Below are 20,321 nucleotides of genomic sequence, written 5' to 3'. Positions count from 1 at the left end.
AGCTATGTTTTAGGATATCTGTATTAAAATTTACGTTAGGATATATAGAGTTCTAAAAGTATTATGAAGTAATGTCAATGTTTAAAGCAAATAAAGACATTTTAAAGTAAACGATATATTTGAGTTAATGTTTTCTTTATCTTTTGTCTGCAGAGCTATCATTATATCTGGAGGACCAAACTCTGTGTATGCAGAAGATGCGCCATGGTTCGACCCAGCGATATTTACAATAGGAAAACCAGTTCTTGGAATCTGCTATGGCATGCAGGTGCTGCTGAGAGATATGTTTGTCTTCAGCCATCTTCCAGGCCTCATTTCTGATACTAACTGAAGATGAACTGCTAAAGGACCTGCTTTTCAAATATAAGCAGTATGCCACATGTGCAAAAGATACTTCTAAAGTGCTAATTTATAAACTGAGAATACTGTGTATTCTTCTCTTGGCTCTGCCATATCAATAGCATAAGTGGTTTTTCTTTACTTAAGTGACGTGAATTGAGTTCCACACTGCCTTTTTTTTTGGTCACAATAAATATAACCTGGCAGTCATTAACTAATTCTGTCTAGTTGGTATTGGCAAGTGTGCCCCTCATGTAAACAGGTGAAATAGTTTGGGTTTTTTCCCCTTTTGTTTTCAAGTGTGGAATGTTTCTAGCATAGTTCTTAAGAGCGCTTAAACTCCACCCTTATGAAACACTTATTTACCTTAGGACTGAGCGGTGATCCTGCAGTGATCTAGGATATCCAAGCTGAGTGAAGAAACAAACTTCCAAGGAGACAGGGGATGGATTAGATGCATGACTTCTGCTTGTGCATTTTGTTTTTTTTCCAGGGTTAGTGATTTACTAGGCCTTCAGAGGTGCTGAATAATGGCTGGAAAAACTCCTTTAGAAAGGCTGGTAATTACGCAAACAGTAGTGGCACTCCCTGTTCTAAAGGGAAACATAGGTTATATTAAAATGTGTCTTAAAATGCCAAGCAAACTGAAAATATGTTACTTAGCCTCAAGCAGGGGAGTTCCTTAACGCCTACTTTATGGAAATGAATGAACTGTGTGTATTAACGCACTACTACTTCATTATAAAAAAAATTGAAATCAGTCAAGCACAGTAGGTATAATATCAAACTAGGCCTAAACTAAATCTCTGAAAGTTAAAGTAGTTGGAAGGTGAAACTCTAAAAATATTTTTTCGTTACCAGTTATATTTACAGGGAAAAAAAAAAGTCTTTATTTTGAGACCTCTGAAATCTAAAATGCAGATATCCAACTCCAAATGACAAGGTGAAGTTTTAGAAAGAAAACCTGATTCAGATACTACTCTTTTTATAGTAAGGATTCTATCCTTACTTACTAGTAAACTATCCTTTACTTACTAGTAAACTAAGAGTTTACTCCTTTAGTGTTATTTTTGGGACTCAAGTTTTTGATAGCTTCTTCAGAGCTGAGGAGCCACATGTTGAGAAGTTTAAGCCTATCTGAGGCCTTTAACTAAAAGATAGATAAATCATATTGGTGTTCAGCAGCTTAACTGTTTTTATGATAACTGGCCTCAGATACTCAGCTGATTTGTAGAGCACCCACTTCTATGTGCAAGTATTGAATATGCATTATTTTGCAAATCCCTACCTATTGTCTACTGTTGTGGATTTCTGCTGCTCATTGTGTGCGGCAGCAGTCCCCAGCTATGCCAGCAGAAGGGAACGAGCCCAATACAGAAATGTGATTAATTTTGAAGAGAATTCTTATTGTTTTGGAAAATAATATCTTAAATGAGTATAATAATGAAAAACTAGGTTGGTACGTATTGGAGGGCTAGAGCTGTTGTCAGTCATAGGCAGACTGAGATATGAAGTGGTACTAGGTTGTGTAGTGCTTTTCAGATAATGTTTTTGTTTTGACAGATGATGAATAAGGTATTTGGAGGTACGGTGCACAAGAAGAGTGTTAGAGAAGACGGAGTGTTCAGCATTACTCTGGATAACACATGTTCACTGTTCAGGTACATAGACATTTTAAGTTATCAAAACAATATTGGAAATACCAGTCTGGAAATTGGTGGCTAGATGAGAGGAAGCTTATTTTAAAGGAAATAGCAAAATTGCACCCATGCTTATCTGATAATTTCTAATAAAACTTCTACAGCTGTGTTCATGAGTAAGCAAGTAACTCATTTGAAGAAATACTTAGGCATAACTTTTCAATTGACTCTAGAAATGCAGATGTATTTGCTTGGAATAGGGTGTAAACCCCTTATTTCAAAGTAGAATGTTGTCTTTAAGACACCATAAAGTGTACCACAACAAGAGAATCTTTGTGTTAAGCTCTTATCTCCTTCTGCTGTGCAGTGCATTACTCTTGTATTGGTTGGCACCCTTCCAATTTTTGAAAGGTAATAGAAACTCTGAAACCATTCTTTTTCTACTTTCCTTTAAAATTGTTTAGTGATGTTTTGTAAAACTAGAATTAGATTTCTTGGTAGTTTGTCAATGTCTCTCAAGTTTCTTGTAATAATTCTAACAATTTACTCATACCTGGCATTCCAGTTTTATTAACATTCCCCTGTAGGACTACTGCAGAACTTTATACCCTGTCTAAAGTCTGAGGTGCCCAAATTGTCCTGAAAACACTTGGTTTTGAGCAAGAAAACTTCACTCCGTTGAAATAAAAAGCAGGACTCCAAGTATCCTCATTGATTCTAGATGGCTCTATATGTCAGAGGGGATACTTCAATATTGGTGTGTTCATCAAAAAACCTCAAACCCTTCTAACTAACAAAGTGAACTAACACAAATTACCTCTTGCATGAAGGATGTGTTGTAAAAGAACTTAGGCAGCTTCCAATGAAGGCATCTCAAAGCTGGAGATTACTTTTTGGGAAGGAAATTCTGCATGTATTTCAAATGCGCCTGGCCAATCAAGATGTTCCCTTATTGGGATCCCTAATGGCTTCTCTTGGAAACACAGATAGCTAGGTCTTTGTTCTTTTTTTTTTTTTTTAATTGATTGATTCTAGTTTTTAATCTTTGTTTAGGGGCCTTCAGAAAGAAGAGCTTGTGCTGCTCACTCATGGAGATAGTGTGGATAAAGTAGCTGATGGATTCAAAGTGGTTGCACAGTCTGGGAACATTATAGCAGGTATTTATTTTACACTAAAATTGCCTTTTGATAGTATTCACCAAAGGAAAGAATACGGCAGACAGTAGTTGGAACGAAATGGGAACAGAATATCTCTGTTATTCAATTGCCAAATAAGTGAATTGTTTTTAACAATTTCTTGTGTTTGCTTGCGTATTGTGCTGTCATGATACTAAAGAAAGAAATAGACATGAAAATGAAAGGTTCTGTTTTTAAATTGGTAGCTTAAGGAAAATTTAACTTTACTTCTACAGTTTATTTTAAAGTATGCACGTGTTGTTTCTCTTTGAAATAAAATATTGTGTGCCCTTAAGGCCCGGGAGGGGAAGACATGTACTGTAGTGTGCAGCGTAAGTGCTGTTTGGTTTTTGCACTGTAATAGTACAAGTGAAACCCTGTTTAATTACTAAAGCTTGATTAACTTGCTATTGTATTTAATATTATTGCATGAATGTTCAACTGAGCAAAAAAAAATGTTGGTACTGAAAGCAGTGTTTCAAATATTCCACGCAGATTGTCACAGAAAAATGTAGAACCTTAGAATTTGGTTTTTGAAAGCTACTCAAGTTATTGAATGCCAAACAGACTCTTTGAGTCTCTTTCTAGGAGATGGGAGACCTGAAAAGGTCTTAAGTTTGCAGAGCCTCTTAGTAAGATCTCAAACTATTCACCTGGTTTATTTTAAATCTTTCATTTAAAAAAAAAAAAAAGAAAGAAAAGCTTGAGCTGCTGCTCTTAAATTGGACAAGTAACTAATTTGAGAAAATCTGGCTTTTTAAAAGATTTAAGAATGTCTCGTTATGGAAAGATTCTTTCCAAACTACTGTTAAGATTAAACGGAGCATTCATTATATTCTGGGTTGCCTTCAAAGTGATCTAGAGCTCATGACTGCTCAGATCTTTCTATAAATTGTTTTGCTGTGTAAAGTTTGCTGCATCCAGTGTGCAAGCTGCACCAGGGCTCTGATACCTTTAACCCTGCTTTATGTAGGCATTAGAAACAGAGTTGTACCTTTCCTATCCACAACACTTTCCTGTGCCATTTCCCATGGGCTTTTATAAAAGCCTGTGGCTCCTTGTGCCTAAGCAAGCAAAGAAATGCTGGTAAAGTGGTAGCCAGGCTTCCAGGAGCCAAAGAAATACAGAGGTACCGTGTACGTGGGAGTCTGACGCAGGTCGGTGGAATTAGGCGGTTTCCCTACTGCTTTTTTTAATCCCAGTCTGATCAACGCTTGCTGCAAAATGCAGTGTTGTGATCTACTCAAAGTAAACCTCCAGAGACTGTTAAAGAGAGGGGTGGTGCTCACAGGCGTGCTCCTGCAGGGACACCTGCACAGCTTGACGAGCACAACCCTTTTACTGTGGGTGCAGCTGTGTCCATGTGGCTTAGTTGTAGGGTTGTAGAGGTATCCTGTGGTGAGGAAAAAATTAATGTAATTGATTTCCTGTTTTCTCAATGGTTTTCCTAGGATGTCTGAGATGTTTTCCCTGGTTTCTGAGGGATTGTGTGTTCTAGATATGTAACAAGTACCCCTGTTCCTAATCTTAACCAGAATCTTTGGTTTTGATGGGTGATTTGTGCCAAAAGTGATTATGACAAAATGTGGCAGAATAAATCTCTCCAAAAAGTCTATGCTTGGCTTTCTTGGGTATGCATTTCACTTCCAATTTTTTTTTTTTTGGTCATGCTCATTTCTTTGCACCAATGAAGGCATAGCAAATGAATCTAAGAAACTGTATGGAGCACAGTTCCACCCTGAAGTTAGCCTCACAGTGAATGGAAAAATGATCCTGAAGAATTTTCTTTATGATATTGCGGGATGCAGTGGCACCTTTACAGTGGAAAACAGAGAACTTCAGTGCATTCAAGATATCAAAGAGAAAGTGGGCTCATCAAAAGTCCTGGTAAGTAGATTGAAACAAAGCTGAAAGATTATTTGCAAAAGCCTGGTAGAAACACTGACGCTTACAGTTACTGAGGTTAAATTGAAAAATGCAGAATTGCCATGATTTCTGTAATATATTAATCAAGTTTTAGACAATTTGCACAATTGGATCAATACGTTGTTTGACAACTTGTTTTCTTCCACATCATTGGCTCTAAGTCAATAGTCTGTTCTAATCCTCACAGTCGTATCTACTTTCCCTGTAGACAGCTGACCAAATTTTGGTTTTGTATATTTTTTATCCTTAGGTTTTACTCAGTGGCGGTGTGGACTCAACAGTATGTACTGCTCTCCTGAACCGAGCTTTAAACAGAGATCAGGTCATAGCTGTACACATAGATAATGGATTTATGCGGAAGAGAGAGAGTCAGTCTGTGGAGGAGGCACTCAAAAAACTTGGGATTCAAGTTAAAGGTACCATAATTTTGTTAAGTATGCCTGATATCGCTAATGATACAGCCAGTGTTCTAAAATTTATGTTTAGTGTTTTGTTTCATTGATTTGAATTGACCTTTGCAGTTCTCAGACTTCATATACCAAAGCATGGTTGCTAATTTGGAACAACCTAAGCCTATTCACAAAATTCAAAGCTAAATTTTAAGCCTTACTTACTTGATTGGAGCATACAATGAACTGACCTATCTCTTCAGTTGTTGAGATGTGATAACCTGCTATCGGGGCACAACAAAGCAGGGGGTATGTGCCTCACTCACTGGTGCTCAGTCGCTTTTCTGCTGGTGGGTAAGTAATCCTTTTCACCTGCTGCAAAACTCATTTGACTGCAGTTTTCTTCAGTGGCTTGGTTAACAGTCCTCCACTGGGGCTTTATTTCTTGTCCTAGACCTCTTTCTTTTTAAACTGTAAGCTCATTTGGGTGATTGAATTCCGTTATAGCCAAAATTACTTTTTCAAGGCTTTTTTTTTTTTTTTCCACTCTCCTGGCTTTTAAATAGGTGCGTTTTAGTTGTTTTTGGAGTAGCTTGTTGAGAAGCAATAGGTTATGAGAGAGCGGAAGGTACCTTGTCATGGCTGATAAGGTTTAGAGTTTTTTGGTGCTTGAAGCAGAAGGAGGTCAGAGAAGACAAATTATGTGTTTGAGTTGTGCGAACAATGAGAGCTTCTTTATACTGCCTGACTGATTTATTTCATGAGTAATAGCTGCCTGTTCCTGGGGCTGTGCGTAAGGACTGCTGTCAAGTGATTCTCTTGTGTTTTGGTCAGGAAGCATGGCACTAGGTGAGCAATGCTTTCCACTAGCCTGACAGCGTGAAACAGTGCAGGGAGGTGGCACGTTAGCATCTTGCAGATTGGGCTGCAACATCCTGATGTAGCAAAGCCTAAGCTTTGTTCTATACACTTTTTTTTTTGCGCTCTATAAACCAGGCTGCTAGAGAAACAAATTGAGGGAATCCCTTTGCTGCAAATGCTTCTTCTGTAGGTCATGGAGTTCAGTGCTGGTAAAAGATGCCAAAGAGCCTCCTAGCTGATCTCTGCATTGAGAGCCTCTCTAAATTAAGCAGCATATAATGTACCATGAGTAAATAGTGCATCATTTAATTTTGGTTGCCGAAAGGCCCTGGGGAAATACCATCCTGTAAACTATTTAAATAAAGCAAGTAAATTATAATCTAAGAGGGAAATCAAGAACTGAACTTTCACACAGCTGCCTAGACTCGTAATATGAAAAATATTGCCCTCTAGAGTAGGTTAATAAGACAAATAAAATACTTTTATTACAATTAATTCTTGAGGGATTGAACAGGCTTATCTAATGCAGTTAATAGTTAAAGGACTGGACTGATTTTTATTTTCTTTTTTCAAAGCAATAAAGTGAAACTTATTTTTTTGCAACCTTGCATAAAAATCTTTACTGGCTTTGACAACAAATTCCTGTAATTTCATACAGTGGTGAATGCAGCCCATTCCTTTTATAATGGTACAACAACTCTGCCCATCTCGGATGAAGACAGAACTCCACGTAAAAGAATTAGCAAGACTTTAAATATGACTACAAGTCCTGAAGAAAAAAGAAAAATTATTGGTGATACGTTTGTTAAGGTAATATTTATAGTTATTTGTTGGTTGCCTTTTTAAAAATGACATGATTTCTAGATACATCTTCTATATCAGACTGTTTCATTCTAAAGCACTATGCACTCAATGGCATCAGTGGTTTTAAGTTGTGGGTGACCTAAGAAGCCTTTGGTACATTATCCTAAGCCTAAAATTTTCCACAGTCATTTAGTGGTCACAACACGGTTCACATGCATTGTACTAGATCAAGCTTTGTGTTTAGATGTACTGTATTGGTTGGCCATTCATTTCTGTTACATAAACTTGTATATAATGTGGTGTTTGTTTTTTTTTTTCCCACCAAATCAATGGGTAATGTGGATTGGAGCATGCTTCCATTGCTTTGCTGAAGATGAGCCATTTTCTGTCTCTCAGCTATCAGTGTTGATGATGCAGGCCTTTGATAACTGACAAGTAGATTGGAACGCTTTTTTTTTTTCCTCTCCATCTTGCAGATTGCCAATGAAGTTATTGGAGAAATGAATCTGAAACCTGAAGAGGTTTTTCTTGCTCAGGGTACCCTCAGACCTGATCTCATTGAAAGTGCTTCCCTTGTTGCAAGTGGCAAAGCCGAAGTGATCAAAACTCACCATAATGATACAGAGCTGATTCGAAAGTTAAGAGAAGAGGTAAGCAAAAATATCCTTCTGGTTCTCACAAATGTTAAGCTGAGTATCAAAATGAAAAACTTCTGTGTTTTGCTGGTATAACTGTCCCATGTTGATGTGACCCTGTCCTGGTGAGGCCCTTTAGATTCTATTGTAATAGGGTGCAATTCATTACACTTCTTTTTAGCCCCTACGTTCCCAAAGGAGTCAAAATTGTTTGAGTATTGTCCAGCATTGGATACTGAGGAAGACATCATAGAATCATAGAATTGTTAGGGTTGGAAGGGACCTTAAAATCATCTATTTCCAACTCCCCTGCCGTGGGCAGGGACATCTCCCACTAGATCAGGTTGCTCAGAGCCCCGTCCAGCCTGGCCTTAAAAACTTCCAGGGATGGGGCTTCCACCACCTCTCTGGGCAACCTGTTCCAGTGTCTCACCACCCTCATGGTGACACCCTCATGTCAACAGATTGAACCTGGATTCATTCAGTGTGAACAATGGTGTTCTCAGCTGCAAGCTGTTTCCTCACTCTCCTACTTTTTAACCCTCAACAAATCTTGCATCCCAGTAAGGAAGCAAATGCCTGTACCAGGAGAGTAGTTTTAAGACTTTTCTCAGACAACTTTATTCTGGTTCAGCTGGAATTCATGATGTAATGGATTACTCTATTCCTTCTGTTGTATCTTGTTCTGAACACCAGTCAATGGGTAATCTTTAGGTACCAGTAGTCCAGATCTGGCACATTATGGATTCAGGCAAGAGCTGTGACAGTGCTTTAGTGAAAACATAATCAGCTCCTGTTGAGAGAGAGGGCCAAAGTTCTTCTTCTTTTGAACTTCTAGTAACATTCATCACTGCAAGCATAGTATTCTGCTCTATTTTGGGAGAGCATGAGAACAATATATTTAAATGGGTTGAAATCTAGAGATAGTTCCTGCAGGATGAGTTCTTTCTGTTCTTATGCAGCTTCTGCATCACATTACTAGTAACCTGATTGTCTGTCTGCCAGCAGTACGCTGGTGGCACACAATCAGTTTGCCAGTTGTCAATTTAAGGACTCGCAAGTCATTCTGAAATGACCCCACGTGGACATCCATGGATGAGATTGAAGATGATGTGAACACAGGAGGTTGAACTGCCTGAAGATAAGCAGCCCAAGTCCCATCCCTTTGATTGCACTCTTGTTCGGTCTGTTTAGTCTAGAGTCCAGAAAAGCTTTTTGAATACCTTTCTTGTGCAGAGGTCTTTAACTATTAGCACATGAAGCAAATGTCAGAGACTCCCCTGTTTTGCCTTTTCTGACATTAGAATGGAAAGTTCTCTAACCGTATTATAAAATAAGAAAGAATCAACATATGAGACATCACATAATAACCCTGTTGGAAGGTGCTCTTGTTGGAAGGTGTTGGTTATTAGTAAGTGCCTGGCCATAGGAGAGAAAGTAACCGTTACTGACCCACACTTCTAATACTGTAAAAAGTATTTTCAAGGCTTTTAGTTTGGTTTGAACATCTAGGGAAGAGGAGAAGGGTTTGAATTTCTGAAGACAGTCAGAGCAGGCTTGACCTACAGCTATATCTACACTGATGGAGCCATTGATATTTTTGGCACGAACTTAAACTTCCTTGTCTTAGCCTCTGTCCTGCAACTGTTTTACAAAGCCCACATTCACACGTACTTTTCTTTGCAGGGCTTACGCAAATGTTGGCAGCCGATGCTGTGAAAAGCAGGCCGGTTTGACTGCCATAACCTAAACATTTGAGGCTTTTTGTTTGAATGTGTAAGCTGGACTCTAAATTACCTTTTTTTTTTTTTTAAGGGTAAGGTAATAGAACCACTGAAAGACTTTCACAAAGATGAAGTGCGAGTACTGGGGAGAGAACTTGGTCTTCCTGAAGAGCTGGTTTCGAGGCATCCCTTCCCAGGTATGAGTGGTGATCTGTGCTACTTAGCGAAGGGCTATGGATCACGTCAGTATTGTTTAGAATATACTTAACCTGTAGAATAAATTTATGTTGAAGCCTAAAACTATAAACAGGAAAAAATTGATGGATTTATTAGTTTTTACTTAAGCAGGATCTTTTTTCAGAAAAAGAGGATTTGAGAGCAGCTTTATTATGTATAGAGATTAAAGGAAAAGTTTTATAATTTAGTTTGCTTTTAGCTGTATTTGTTTATTTTCAGTTGCATAAGCCAAAGCAAGAATTATCAGTGAAGTACAGCTGAATGAGGCTTGAGTTGTCAAATGTATCTTTCTTGAAATAATGGCCTATATCTACCTGCCTTTCTAAGGAACATTTCCTGTTTTGAAAATGATTGCATGGAAAATAACGAGTTCCCCACCGGGAAACATCAAAGCATATAATACAGCAAAGCCCACATCCTTTTAGGGGGGTTATGTTTTTCTGTCCATGTGTTTTAAAATTGTCCTGCAGGGTGTGTAGTAGTCACTGGCAGAGTGCATAGGCTGTTGTGCTAATGTACCAGCATCACATGAAATGCAAGAAGCTGTCTTTAGGCACTTCCAGTAAATTACGTGTGCTTTTCTATTAAGAAGCTAAAAGGTCAAATAGCCGACAGGGGTCTTTAAAACCAACGGAGACTCAACTGTGTGTTATAACCAAGTCTTTCATCCCGGTTGCCTAGCAAAGGGAAGGAGGAAGTTCCTGTTCACTTTGACTTGCCTTCTCCCGCACTTCACCACTAACTGCTGCTTTACACAACTATCCAATTTAAGATATAGGTAAATAGTGCTTAAATGTACTGAACAGAAATACTGTTCCAGAATAAACTGCTTGTGAATTTTTTTTTTGTCTTGTAGGGTGTTAAGACAATTGAAGTATAGGTACAATGGCAAAGCACACTCTACTCAGTGATTGACTGCTGTTCCAGATGCTGGCACATTTTTAGATGAAAGTCAGCTTTCCCGTTGTTTAGTATAATGGTTTTTTTCAACTTTGCATTGCAGGCCCTGGTCTAGCAATTAGAGTGATATGTGCTGAAGAGCCTTACGTGTGCAAAGATTTTCCTGAAACAAACAACATTTTGAAAATAGTTGCAGATTTTTCTGCAAGCGTTAAGAAGGTAACAAAATCACTAAACTCTAATATGCATAAAATACTATGATCATTCTGTAGTGGCCTGCAATGAGGCTCTAGGTGACTCTGTTCTGGCAGGAGGGTTGGACTAGATGATCTCCAGCGGTCCCTGCCAACCCTACCATTCTGTGATTCTGTGAGGTTTAAGCTGCTAAATGTTTAAAACTACTTACTTGTGCTCTTTAAGGAGTAACGCATTCCAATACAATTCACTTGAAGCCATTCAGTGTAGTACAATAGAATTTTTTTGCACCATGACTAGTGCAAGTGTTAAACAATTTCTGGAAAATGGAAGTTTATACACCTTTCAAATAGTAAATAAATTTTGGTTTAATTAAATTTTGTGCAGATGAGAATTTCTGAAGGTTTTTCCCTTCCTAAAATAACTGTAACTTTCGAGATTTACATGCTCTAACAATCACTGAATGTCTAAATTAAAGTGCAGGAGCGAGGAACTAGTGCTTGCCAGATGTTTTGAAGAGAAACCTGAAGTTTTTAATAGATTACTTTTAAATTCTTAATCTCTTAACTGTTATAACCTTCATGATTACTGTAAGCTCACTTGAACTAAACTGCAGGGGCTGGAAAGAGCCCACTCTAAGTTGAAGTTCTAAGTTCAAAACGACTTCCAAAACATTGAAGGGGAGTAGTTCCTTGAAAACTTGTTGAATTGCAGTGTAGTGTAACAGGATATTACTTTGTTCTGTATCTGAAATAAACAAAAATGAAAAGTATAGCTTTGTGAAAGAGAGAATGAGCATAAGAGCTTCATCTATGGCCTTGGAGAGAGGTTCATCTTAAACTACATGCAGTCCAAGCAAATAAAACTGCTTTTGCTAAAATTTAATTGTTAAATGAAAGGGGTTTTTTTTAAGTAGTTCCAAGGGGGTAAATGTGGACTAAATCTAAGCAATCGGCTACTTACAATGCAAATAAAATTATTATATAAAAGTTCTATTTGTGTGCTTGGGGATTTTATTTAATTAAAAATTATTTCTCTGCATCATTGCACAGCCACATACTTTGCTGCAAAGGGTCAAAGCGTGTACAACCGAAGAAGACCAGGAGAAGCTGATGCAGATTACAAGCCTACATTCACTGAATGCCTTCTTGTTACCAATCAAAACTGTGGGAGTGCAGGTAAATGGATTCAATCCAAGGGATGTTCTGAAAGCTGCTTCCTGGCAGTGTGGCAGGCTGCAGTGAAGCATAATAATTGCTGCTTTAAGACTGAATGGAAATAAAGGGCTTGACTCCAGAACATAAGCTTCAAGTGACTGTGATAGCTACGTTATTGTCATTTGTCAGTGCTGGTGTGTAGTGCAAAGGTGTCAAGACATCCAAATAGACACTTGAGTAAATGCAGATACACTTGAGTGTATTTGAGGATGTCATTGAGGTTGGATAATGGTGGCCACTTACAGGCAGTTTCTTCATGACTTCATAACTTGTAGACTTCTGCTGTAACTTTTTAAGGCTGAGGAGTCCTAGACTAAGTTGATCAAAAAAACCCTGCTTCCTACATTTGAACGTGCTCGTTGCCCTTTCCTGTACTTTTTCAGATTGTACTATATCCTTATCCTTGTCAGGAAAGGAACTAGAGCAGCGCAGGCTGTTCAGGGTAGAGGAACACTTGAATCTGTGCAATGGCATAGTGGTTTGTTTTTTTTTTTTTTTAACTTTCGCTCCTTTGCTAATGCCACTGGAATTTCTGCAGGCTGTCCTCTGTATTTGGTTTGTGTTTCTGTCGCCAAACGCTGAGCTGGTATTCTCGTGAAATAGCGTGCAGTAGCTTGGAAGATTTCTTTACTGCCTGGTTATAGCTGTAAAGTACCTTTCTTTGCTTTATCAGTATTGAATTACATCTTTCATTATCAGCTGCTTAATCTTTTGTGTCTCTTCTGTAACTCCGTGCAGTCAGCTTTTCTTACTATCTTAAATAGCAATATCATCAGCAGATTTCTACGCTTCATCACAGGTTTTCTTCAGATGGTGCCATCAAAAATAACAATCCACAATCAATCCCTATGCTCAGGTCACCTTATATGAATCTTTCCATACTGAAAAGTTTCCTTTTATACGCTCTTATTAGCTTACAAGAGGTCTGTCTTTTTCTGTATTCTATCTTTCATGTGGTATCTCTCAGCATACTGATTTCACCAGCTTAGTGTCTGCTAAATGTTGACACAAAGTATAGTCCTGGAACCTATGGGATGAAGGGGGAAGTATTGTGAACTATTTTGGCAGCAAAGTTCATGTTCAGTTATTATTATTTTTTTAATTTATAGGGTGACTGTCGTTCATATAGCTATGTTTGTGGGATCTCTAGTAAAGATGCTCCACACTGGGAGTCTCTTATGTTTCTTGCCAGGCTCATACCACGCATGTGCCACAACATAAACAGGTAAGTATTTTGAATTATCTTTATTTCTAATGATCTACTTAATATATTGAAGTTCAGCATACACAAGCATTGGCATTCTATGGTGGAATTTTTTTAGATGTTGGACAGGTGTGTCGTGCAGAGGTTACAAAGACACGATAAATCAAAACATAGGTTTATTTCTGGAATTACTATCTTGAAAAAGAAATTGATAGCCTATTGGGTTTTTTTTAGCACTTGATTAGACAACGTCCAGTGTAACTTACGCAAAATCTTTTTTGAAAGATTCCAAGCCTGTTGATGAGTTGTGATGTCATGTGGTGTTTTTTTGCTTTTTGTCAAAAAGGGAATTTATGTGGGACTATCAGTTCTAATGGCCCATAGGAAAGCTCCAAAGCTGGGCAGTCTGAGCTTTTTTGTGAATATGCATTTTTCTAGCTGCTTGAGTCCATAACTTTTCTAGCAGCTGAAGTTGATTAGATATTAAAGCAGTTTTGGAGAATGCATATCCTCTTTGCCTGGCTGTCGAATTTCTGATGAAACTGCTTATAATTGCTTATAGCAAAACTTAATCTTGTCACAAAAGTGACGCCTACTGAAAGAGGTGTTATTCTTAAAAGCAAGATCTTGAATTGTAAGATGATACTTTAAATGCAGAGGGAACAAAAGAAGGTATAAAATCAGGATTGCGTGTGCAATTTCAAAGTATGTGCTGGATTTACAGCATAGCTATCTTCTTTAAGCTCTTTTGGATTTAATACTTCCCTCCTGAATATACACATCTCTGGGAGTTCTGCTGTACCAGGGTATGTTTTCAGAATCTTTCATTGCTGTTTACAGGGACATTGAAGCTGGCAGTTTGAGGAGTGCACTGAAATAGTTGGTCTTTTGCCCAGCTATGCTTGCAGACTTTATATTACAAACAAAAATACAGAATGTAAAGCTTGCATATTTTTCTGCTTTGGATTTTGGACAAGTATTCTTGGTTTGTATCTACAAACTCAAATAACTCGTGTGTATACACCATAGTAAATCCTTGTATGAGGCCTGTCAGACAGTATTATACTTCGCTTTTTGTTCTGCAACATATGAAACGCAATGAATGAGCCTAAAAAAAATATGACTGGTTTGAATTCAGAAAATATTTTATTACAGATGTAGTTATGTAGATTTATAAATTGCAATGTTAGTGCCCTGTGCTGAAAACACAGCTCTTTGTTAACAGTAAGGTTTACTGTTTCATGGTATTTTTTGGTGGTTTCCTATTAGGAGAGAAGATAGAAATTGTAAGCACTTATTAAGTAGCTTTCTCAGAATAATCTTAACTTTTACTGACATGAAAGTAAAATTGAAAGAACACCGTTTGTGATACTGCTGAGTTAGTATTTCTGTTTTTTCAAAGGATTATTCTCTTGAGTAAGTAATATTGTGGCTATTGCTAGTCTCTAGCCAACCAAAATAGTACATTTGACTTGTAAAGCTAGTATGCACGTCACGTTCGTGGAATATGTGCATGAAGTTATATTAAGCTCTAGTTAGTAGCTAAGGAGCAAAATCAAATATTACACTTTTTTCCCTAGTTTTATTTCTCACTGTGATACTAAAGATGCAGTCTTTAGCATTCTGGTTTATTCCGTGTGTGCAAAATGTGTTTTTCTACCATCCTGTTTGTTTTCCAGAGTTGTGTACGTGTTCGGTCCACCGGTCAAAGAACCTCCTACAGATGTCACCCCCACTTTCCTGACAACAGGAGTCCTCAGCACTTTACGTCAAGCTGATTTTGAGGCTCACAATATTCTCAGGGAGTCTGGTAGGTGCTTTGCCTTATCCCACGGATTAGACTCTTGTTTTAAGATCTCTGCAAACCTAACTGAGTATATAATGCTACTATCAAAAGCTTCTTGAATATCTCCAAAGAAGTGATAAATTCATGGGATGACAGGCAAGAGCCTTTTCTGAAAGTTGTAGAAGCTGATAGCTAAAGGACAGGAATTGTTAGCCTTTCTGCTGGCAGAATTAATTTTAGGGTATTTAGGGGGACTGAGGCTTCCCTCTGACGCGTTCTGAAGCTCAGAGGTGTGGTGCTTCACTGCAGCGCAAACTTCTGCAAAAAGTGCTGTTAGCCAGCTGAAAGTCAACCAAATAACCTGTCTGTTCTGGTGATCTCAGCCATCAGTATTTACAAGTAAATAAACTGTGTAAAGAAACTTGACGTGGTTTCTAAATCATGGGGTTTATGTGGAAAGAAGGGAGCCCAAATACTAAGTTTCTAATGGTGGTGCCAGTTGCTACCTGTGGTGATTTCGTATTTCTTAACTTAAAATAAAAGCTGTATTTGTAAACCCAAGCACTTCAGGCTAGCAGATGGTAATGCTTCAAGCCCTTAACATCCAGGGAGCATTCAAATATCCTGTGATATGGTACACAGGTGGAGTCTGGGAAGATAGTAGTTTTGAGGCTTGGGGCTTTTTTTTTTTTACTTAATTATATTTGAAGATGTGATATGTGTGGGAAGAAGTTCATCAGACTTGCCTATATTTTGTATAAATGAAGTTACAAAGGATATATCTGTTTAAAAATATGTATTCCGTTTGCAAGGCTCTCTTAACATAATCTGTACAAAAATAGCCCCCAAAGGGTGAGGATAACACTGCCAATTGTGTTTGTAAAACTGTAGTTGTGTTTTGCTAACTTCTGGTGACACTGGGCTCTGTGTGAATGAATCGCTCCCAAAAATAAGACTTGAGTTGTTCAGTGGAAAAGACTCCCTGTACCAACAGCTCAGGCTGGTGCTAGCAGAGGGTGAGAGTCCGCATCAGTGTTAGGCTGGCTCTGCACGCTGCTGCACACCCAAATCTCCAACTTTTAGATCATTTAAACAGCGAGATTAGGTGGTCTGTGTATTGGTTTTCGGAAGGAGATATTTAAAAAAAATAAAAATGTGAGAGATGGTTATCTGGAATTACCTATCAACCACCAGCAACAGGGACACCTGAGAGCTTTCGCTTAAATACGTCAGATACAGAGATACTTGCGAATGGCTCTTTATTGGGCTTGATATGGGGATAGATAAAACCCCATGGCTTGTTATGTGGGAAGGAAAGTACATCCTGAACCGCATTCACAGCGAATTACAGGGTTAACAGGAGGTTATCTGGTTTTGTTCTGCATGCCTGCAAACGCTGAAGATTATTTCAAGTGGCAATTTAGGTAGTTTTAGTGTATGCACCACTAATTACATAATTGTATAATGAGTGTGATCTTCTGAGCTGTGGTAGCAGTAGCAAAAAGATCCCAGAAGATGTAAATGTAGCTCCTAGTATATAGTTTAAAGTACACGTGGGAAGTTCTGTAAAACTGCTATCATGTTTGTGTCTTTCAGTCAAATTAATCCACTTTGTACTACTATTTTCTGAAGGTTATGCCGGGAAAATTAGCCAGATGCCAATAATACTGACACCGTTACATTTTGATCGGGACCCCCTACAGAAACAACCTTCCTGTCAAAGATCTGTGGTTATTCGAACTTTTATTACAAGTGATTTTATGACTGGTATTGCAGCAACTCCTGGTAATGAGTTTCCAGAAGAGGTAATACAGGTTCTCAAGTTTCTTTTCAACGTGAGCTAGTATTGCAGATGGCTCACTTTGACTTTCTTCCCTCTCTCTCTTGATTGCTTGCCTTGCCTTTGATTTTTTTGTTGCAAATTTTTGTCTCTTTCATAGTATTCATTAGGAAGAATCCAGTGGTGGTTTGGGGGAAAAACTGTAACAAAATGGGAAGCTGGCAGATGGGTATGACAAACTTAAAGGCTTTCCAACAGACATGAGCCAAAATACAATCAATTAAAAGAGAAAGAATACCCTAACTATTTTTGGGATTTTGAAATTAATTTTTTGCGTTAGCAATTGGGAATGACCTGAATTGCAGAATTGCTCTTGATCCCCACTTCTGATTTTACCGGAAGCTGCTGTTTAACATCTCAAAGTGTGCTATTTTCTATTTAGGTCGCTAAAAGGATTTAAGAGTCAAGTTTAGGCGTATTTTTCTGGGAAACTTTATCCATGTCCAGTTTCAAGTACTTTGTCTCTCTGGGAATGCAGTGTAGATGAAGAACAGAATTGACTTTTATTTAAACATACTTTAAAAGCATATAGGCATTGTTTAGTAATTGTATGTAACCGAAGTATTCTACTTTAAGGAAGCCTATCCATTTAAAAAGAAACGATTCAAGGCTAAGTTGCCATGTAAACTATTCCATTATATAAAATGAGGATTCATTTGACCTTGAAGTTTGTGTTTAAAAAAAAAAAAAACAACCCACAAACAAAACAACCAAACACCACAAAACCCGTAACTAACTAAACAACCCCCCCACACACACACATTCTTTAAAATGTAAAATGGTCACTTTAAGGCTAGGTAATAATGTGGTGACAAAACAGTAGAGCTTGTGGAATTTATGGGGAAAATAATCATATTTGATTAAAAATTTTCTGTGTTTTTCCATGGAGAGCAATGCATTGTTTAATTTATGCTTGCACTATAAAACAGTATGTCATAGAAGTGGCATTCTTGTGAACTGTGGGATTTTTAAGGAAGCTGAACTTCTAAGGATCAGCAAATTCTCATCTAGAATACTTTTGCTAATGTGAATTAATTGTGAGCTCTGGAGAACAACTCTCAATGGGAACTTTTTCCTTTGGATGCTTCTTTCCCTTTTTTATTTTGAAAGGGGTTTCACTCAGGCTGCTAATTTGTGTTTGGTAGTTCAGCTGGAGATGATGGTCTGAGAAAAGTCTGAAAATGGTTGATAGTAACACATAACAGCATATGTTCCTACTGAACTTTCAAGAAATAGTTTTGAAGAGCTGCTGCCTTGAGGGAAGCGTATTGTGATCGACACCCTGATTTATTGCCAGTGCCAAAAATCAGCAAGTTCCAAATGTAACTGCAGATATCATGAAGCCTAGAGGTTTTGTATAAATTGATTTTATTTCTTAAGTGGTGAGAGTACGCTAATAAGCTCATTCTCTTGTGTATAACAGAACTAGTGTGAACAAAGTTTTCCTTTTTTAAGCTTCTCTTGGATAGTTTTCATCAGGTCTGTCTTACATGCTTTCTTCTGATATTTTTCTTTTTTCAACGATAGGTTGTGTTAAAAATGGTGGCGGAGATTAAGAAGATTCCTGGCATTTCTCGGGTGATGTATGACTTGACATCAAAGCCACCAGGAACTACAGAGTGGGAGTAATTAACTTTTTTTCTATTAAAGTACTGTGTGCAGTCTAAATCATATCAGAAACCATTCCCAGTGTTGACATGCAGTACTGTGAAAGAGTGACTGGAGCTGCTACATCGCATCAGATTCCTCTCCTGGAGCATAAACCTGCGGTTAAGAGCTGTGCTGGGGATAATAACTGAGTGGGGCTGAGGATTTGTACGGGTAAATAATCATGGCAGCATTGCCGGTGCGCAGACAGATTCCTTTTGCTTTTGCCTTTGTCTTACTGATTCTTCCTGTTTTCTTGTGTTTTATTGTTAACTGTCATTTCAACGTCTCTTTGGTTTTGTACACTGTGTAAAAAGAGACAGTTTATTTACTTCAACCAAAAGCATTGTTACAGCCTAAAAATGTAAAATGAATTCTTTGTGACCAACTGCTTTTGAACAGATTTATTATAAATAAATATTTTGCCAAATGGAGTAGTGGCTACTGTTGAGTTGTGGAATTACCGTGTATCTGTTGTATACTGTTTAGCCTATATTGTTTGACATATTAGCTCATGGCAATAACGTTGAGCTCCAGAAGAGCAATGCTAAAATATTATGAAGTCACCCCTGTCTGTCTTTCTGTACTCGCTCCCTCTTGCATCGCTCAGTAGGTGTGCATGTTGGTAACAGCTGTGTATACACCAGCTAATCTTTAGTGTACACTTGCGGCACGTATGCGTATGTCAAATTCCAGACAGTGAAGTATCTTTGTGTGCTTCTGGGGACTCTGATAGAAGTGTAAAAATGGGAGTGCAGTTTGGAAAACTGTTGCACCAGAGCTACTGCATCCACGAATCCTGTTCCTGTCCTCCAACACTTACACAACAGTCCCTTCGCAGCCTGCTGCCGATGTGCTTTCCTTGTACTTGATGACAGTTTATTTTCTATGCATTTGCTTTTAGAGGATTTTTTTTTTTGGGTATGTATTGTATTTAGCTTGATTGTTAAGATCATTATAGTCGTTAGTGTGGAGTCATGGTATTGGAGGTGACTTACCCAATCCATATAGATCCCTTCCGTCATTCGTATTCTGCTGTTTATGTAGTTAAGCAAGCAATAATTTGAGAGATGGTTACTTTGCACATCTGTGCTTTTATGATGTATTGAGGCAAAGCTATTTCCATCCACCTGAGAATTTTGTGTGTCCTGCTGTTGCTGTCTCTGAAAGTAACAGTTAAATTCTGACGTGAGCAGCTTGCTGGGTGCCTGCTGGGTACCTCCACCGGTGGAACCATAACCATGTATCCAGGCTTATCCCTCTTATCTTTTTTTTTTCTGTTTTTAATTTAGGCAGTTGCATTTCATTCAGCTGCAAGATTACCATAGTACTATGGAGTAAAATACTTGTTTTAAACTGTTCAATAATGTGGAGTATTTCATGGCTTATGTTTCCACTTGCATAGATTTGTGAACTGGAATTAATGGTTGAAATCGTTGTTCTGTATTCTTTTGATTGCACACGTTTTTCTGTTGTTCTTACATTTACTGCCTACACGTTATGGAAATTCAGTTTAATTTCTGCTCGTAGGAAATGGCTAACTTGTGTAAACTTATTCTCTTGCCTGTGTCATTGAGTGGTGGTTTTCCACTTGGAGGAGGAGATGGCATATTACAGCCCCCTGCTCTTTGAAACCCTTTGGGGACAGAGGCGCGCAGGAGAGCAGCAGACCCATGGCCAGTGTAATTTGGAGTCAGGAACACTGCATCCCCCTCACAGCCCTGCTCCTGGCAGGCTTTGTAGCTTGGGCAAATTGATATTAGTTGATATTTTGGTTGCCTCCTTTATGGAATGGGGGTAGT

At 38.2% G+C, this 20,321-nt stretch overlaps 1 protein-coding gene across 3 annotated transcripts in view; it reads left to right on the top strand.

Annotated features, from left to right (window-relative positions):
* GMPS (guanine monophosphate synthase) overlaps positions 1–18,953 on the top strand; it is a 28,417-nt gene extending 9,464 nt beyond the window's left edge. For 2 of the 3 annotated variants that reach the window (XM_054204435.1, XM_054204436.1), the window contains 14 exons: positions 154–268; positions 1,903–2,000; positions 3,033–3,136; positions 4,848–5,041; positions 5,331–5,496; positions 6,989–7,140; positions 7,611–7,784; positions 9,585–9,690; positions 10,734–10,849; positions 11,878–12,003; positions 13,152–13,267; positions 14,926–15,056; positions 16,665–16,837; positions 18,400–18,953. In XM_054204435.1, the coding sequence (XP_054060410.1) occupies positions 154–268; positions 1,903–2,000; positions 3,033–3,136; positions 4,848–5,041; positions 5,331–5,496; positions 6,989–7,140; positions 7,611–7,784; positions 9,585–9,690; positions 10,734–10,849; positions 11,878–12,003; positions 13,152–13,267; positions 14,926–15,056; positions 16,665–16,837; positions 18,400–18,501 (1,873 nt within the window). In that variant the 3' untranslated portion in view covers positions 18,502–18,953. Of the gene's footprint in view, positions 1–153; positions 269–1,902; positions 2,001–3,032; positions 3,137–4,847; positions 5,042–5,330; positions 5,497–6,988; positions 7,141–7,610; positions 7,785–9,584; positions 9,691–10,733; positions 10,850–11,877; positions 12,004–13,151; positions 13,268–14,086; positions 14,232–14,925; positions 15,057–16,664; positions 16,838–18,399 lie in introns of those variants that run through there. The other variant, XR_008466862.1, reaches the window with a different exon arrangement.
* Positions 18,954–20,321: the final 1,368 nt, after the last annotated feature.

Source organism: Rissa tridactyla, chromosome 6 (genome assembly GCF_028500815.1).
Source record: "Rissa tridactyla isolate bRisTri1 chromosome 6, bRisTri1.patW.cur.20221130, whole genome shotgun sequence".
Taxonomy (NCBI): domain Eukaryota; kingdom Metazoa; phylum Chordata; class Aves; order Charadriiformes; family Laridae; genus Rissa; species Rissa tridactyla.
The sequence above is the reverse complement of the archived record's forward strand: the minus strand, read 5'-3'. Positions and strand labels throughout refer to the sequence as shown.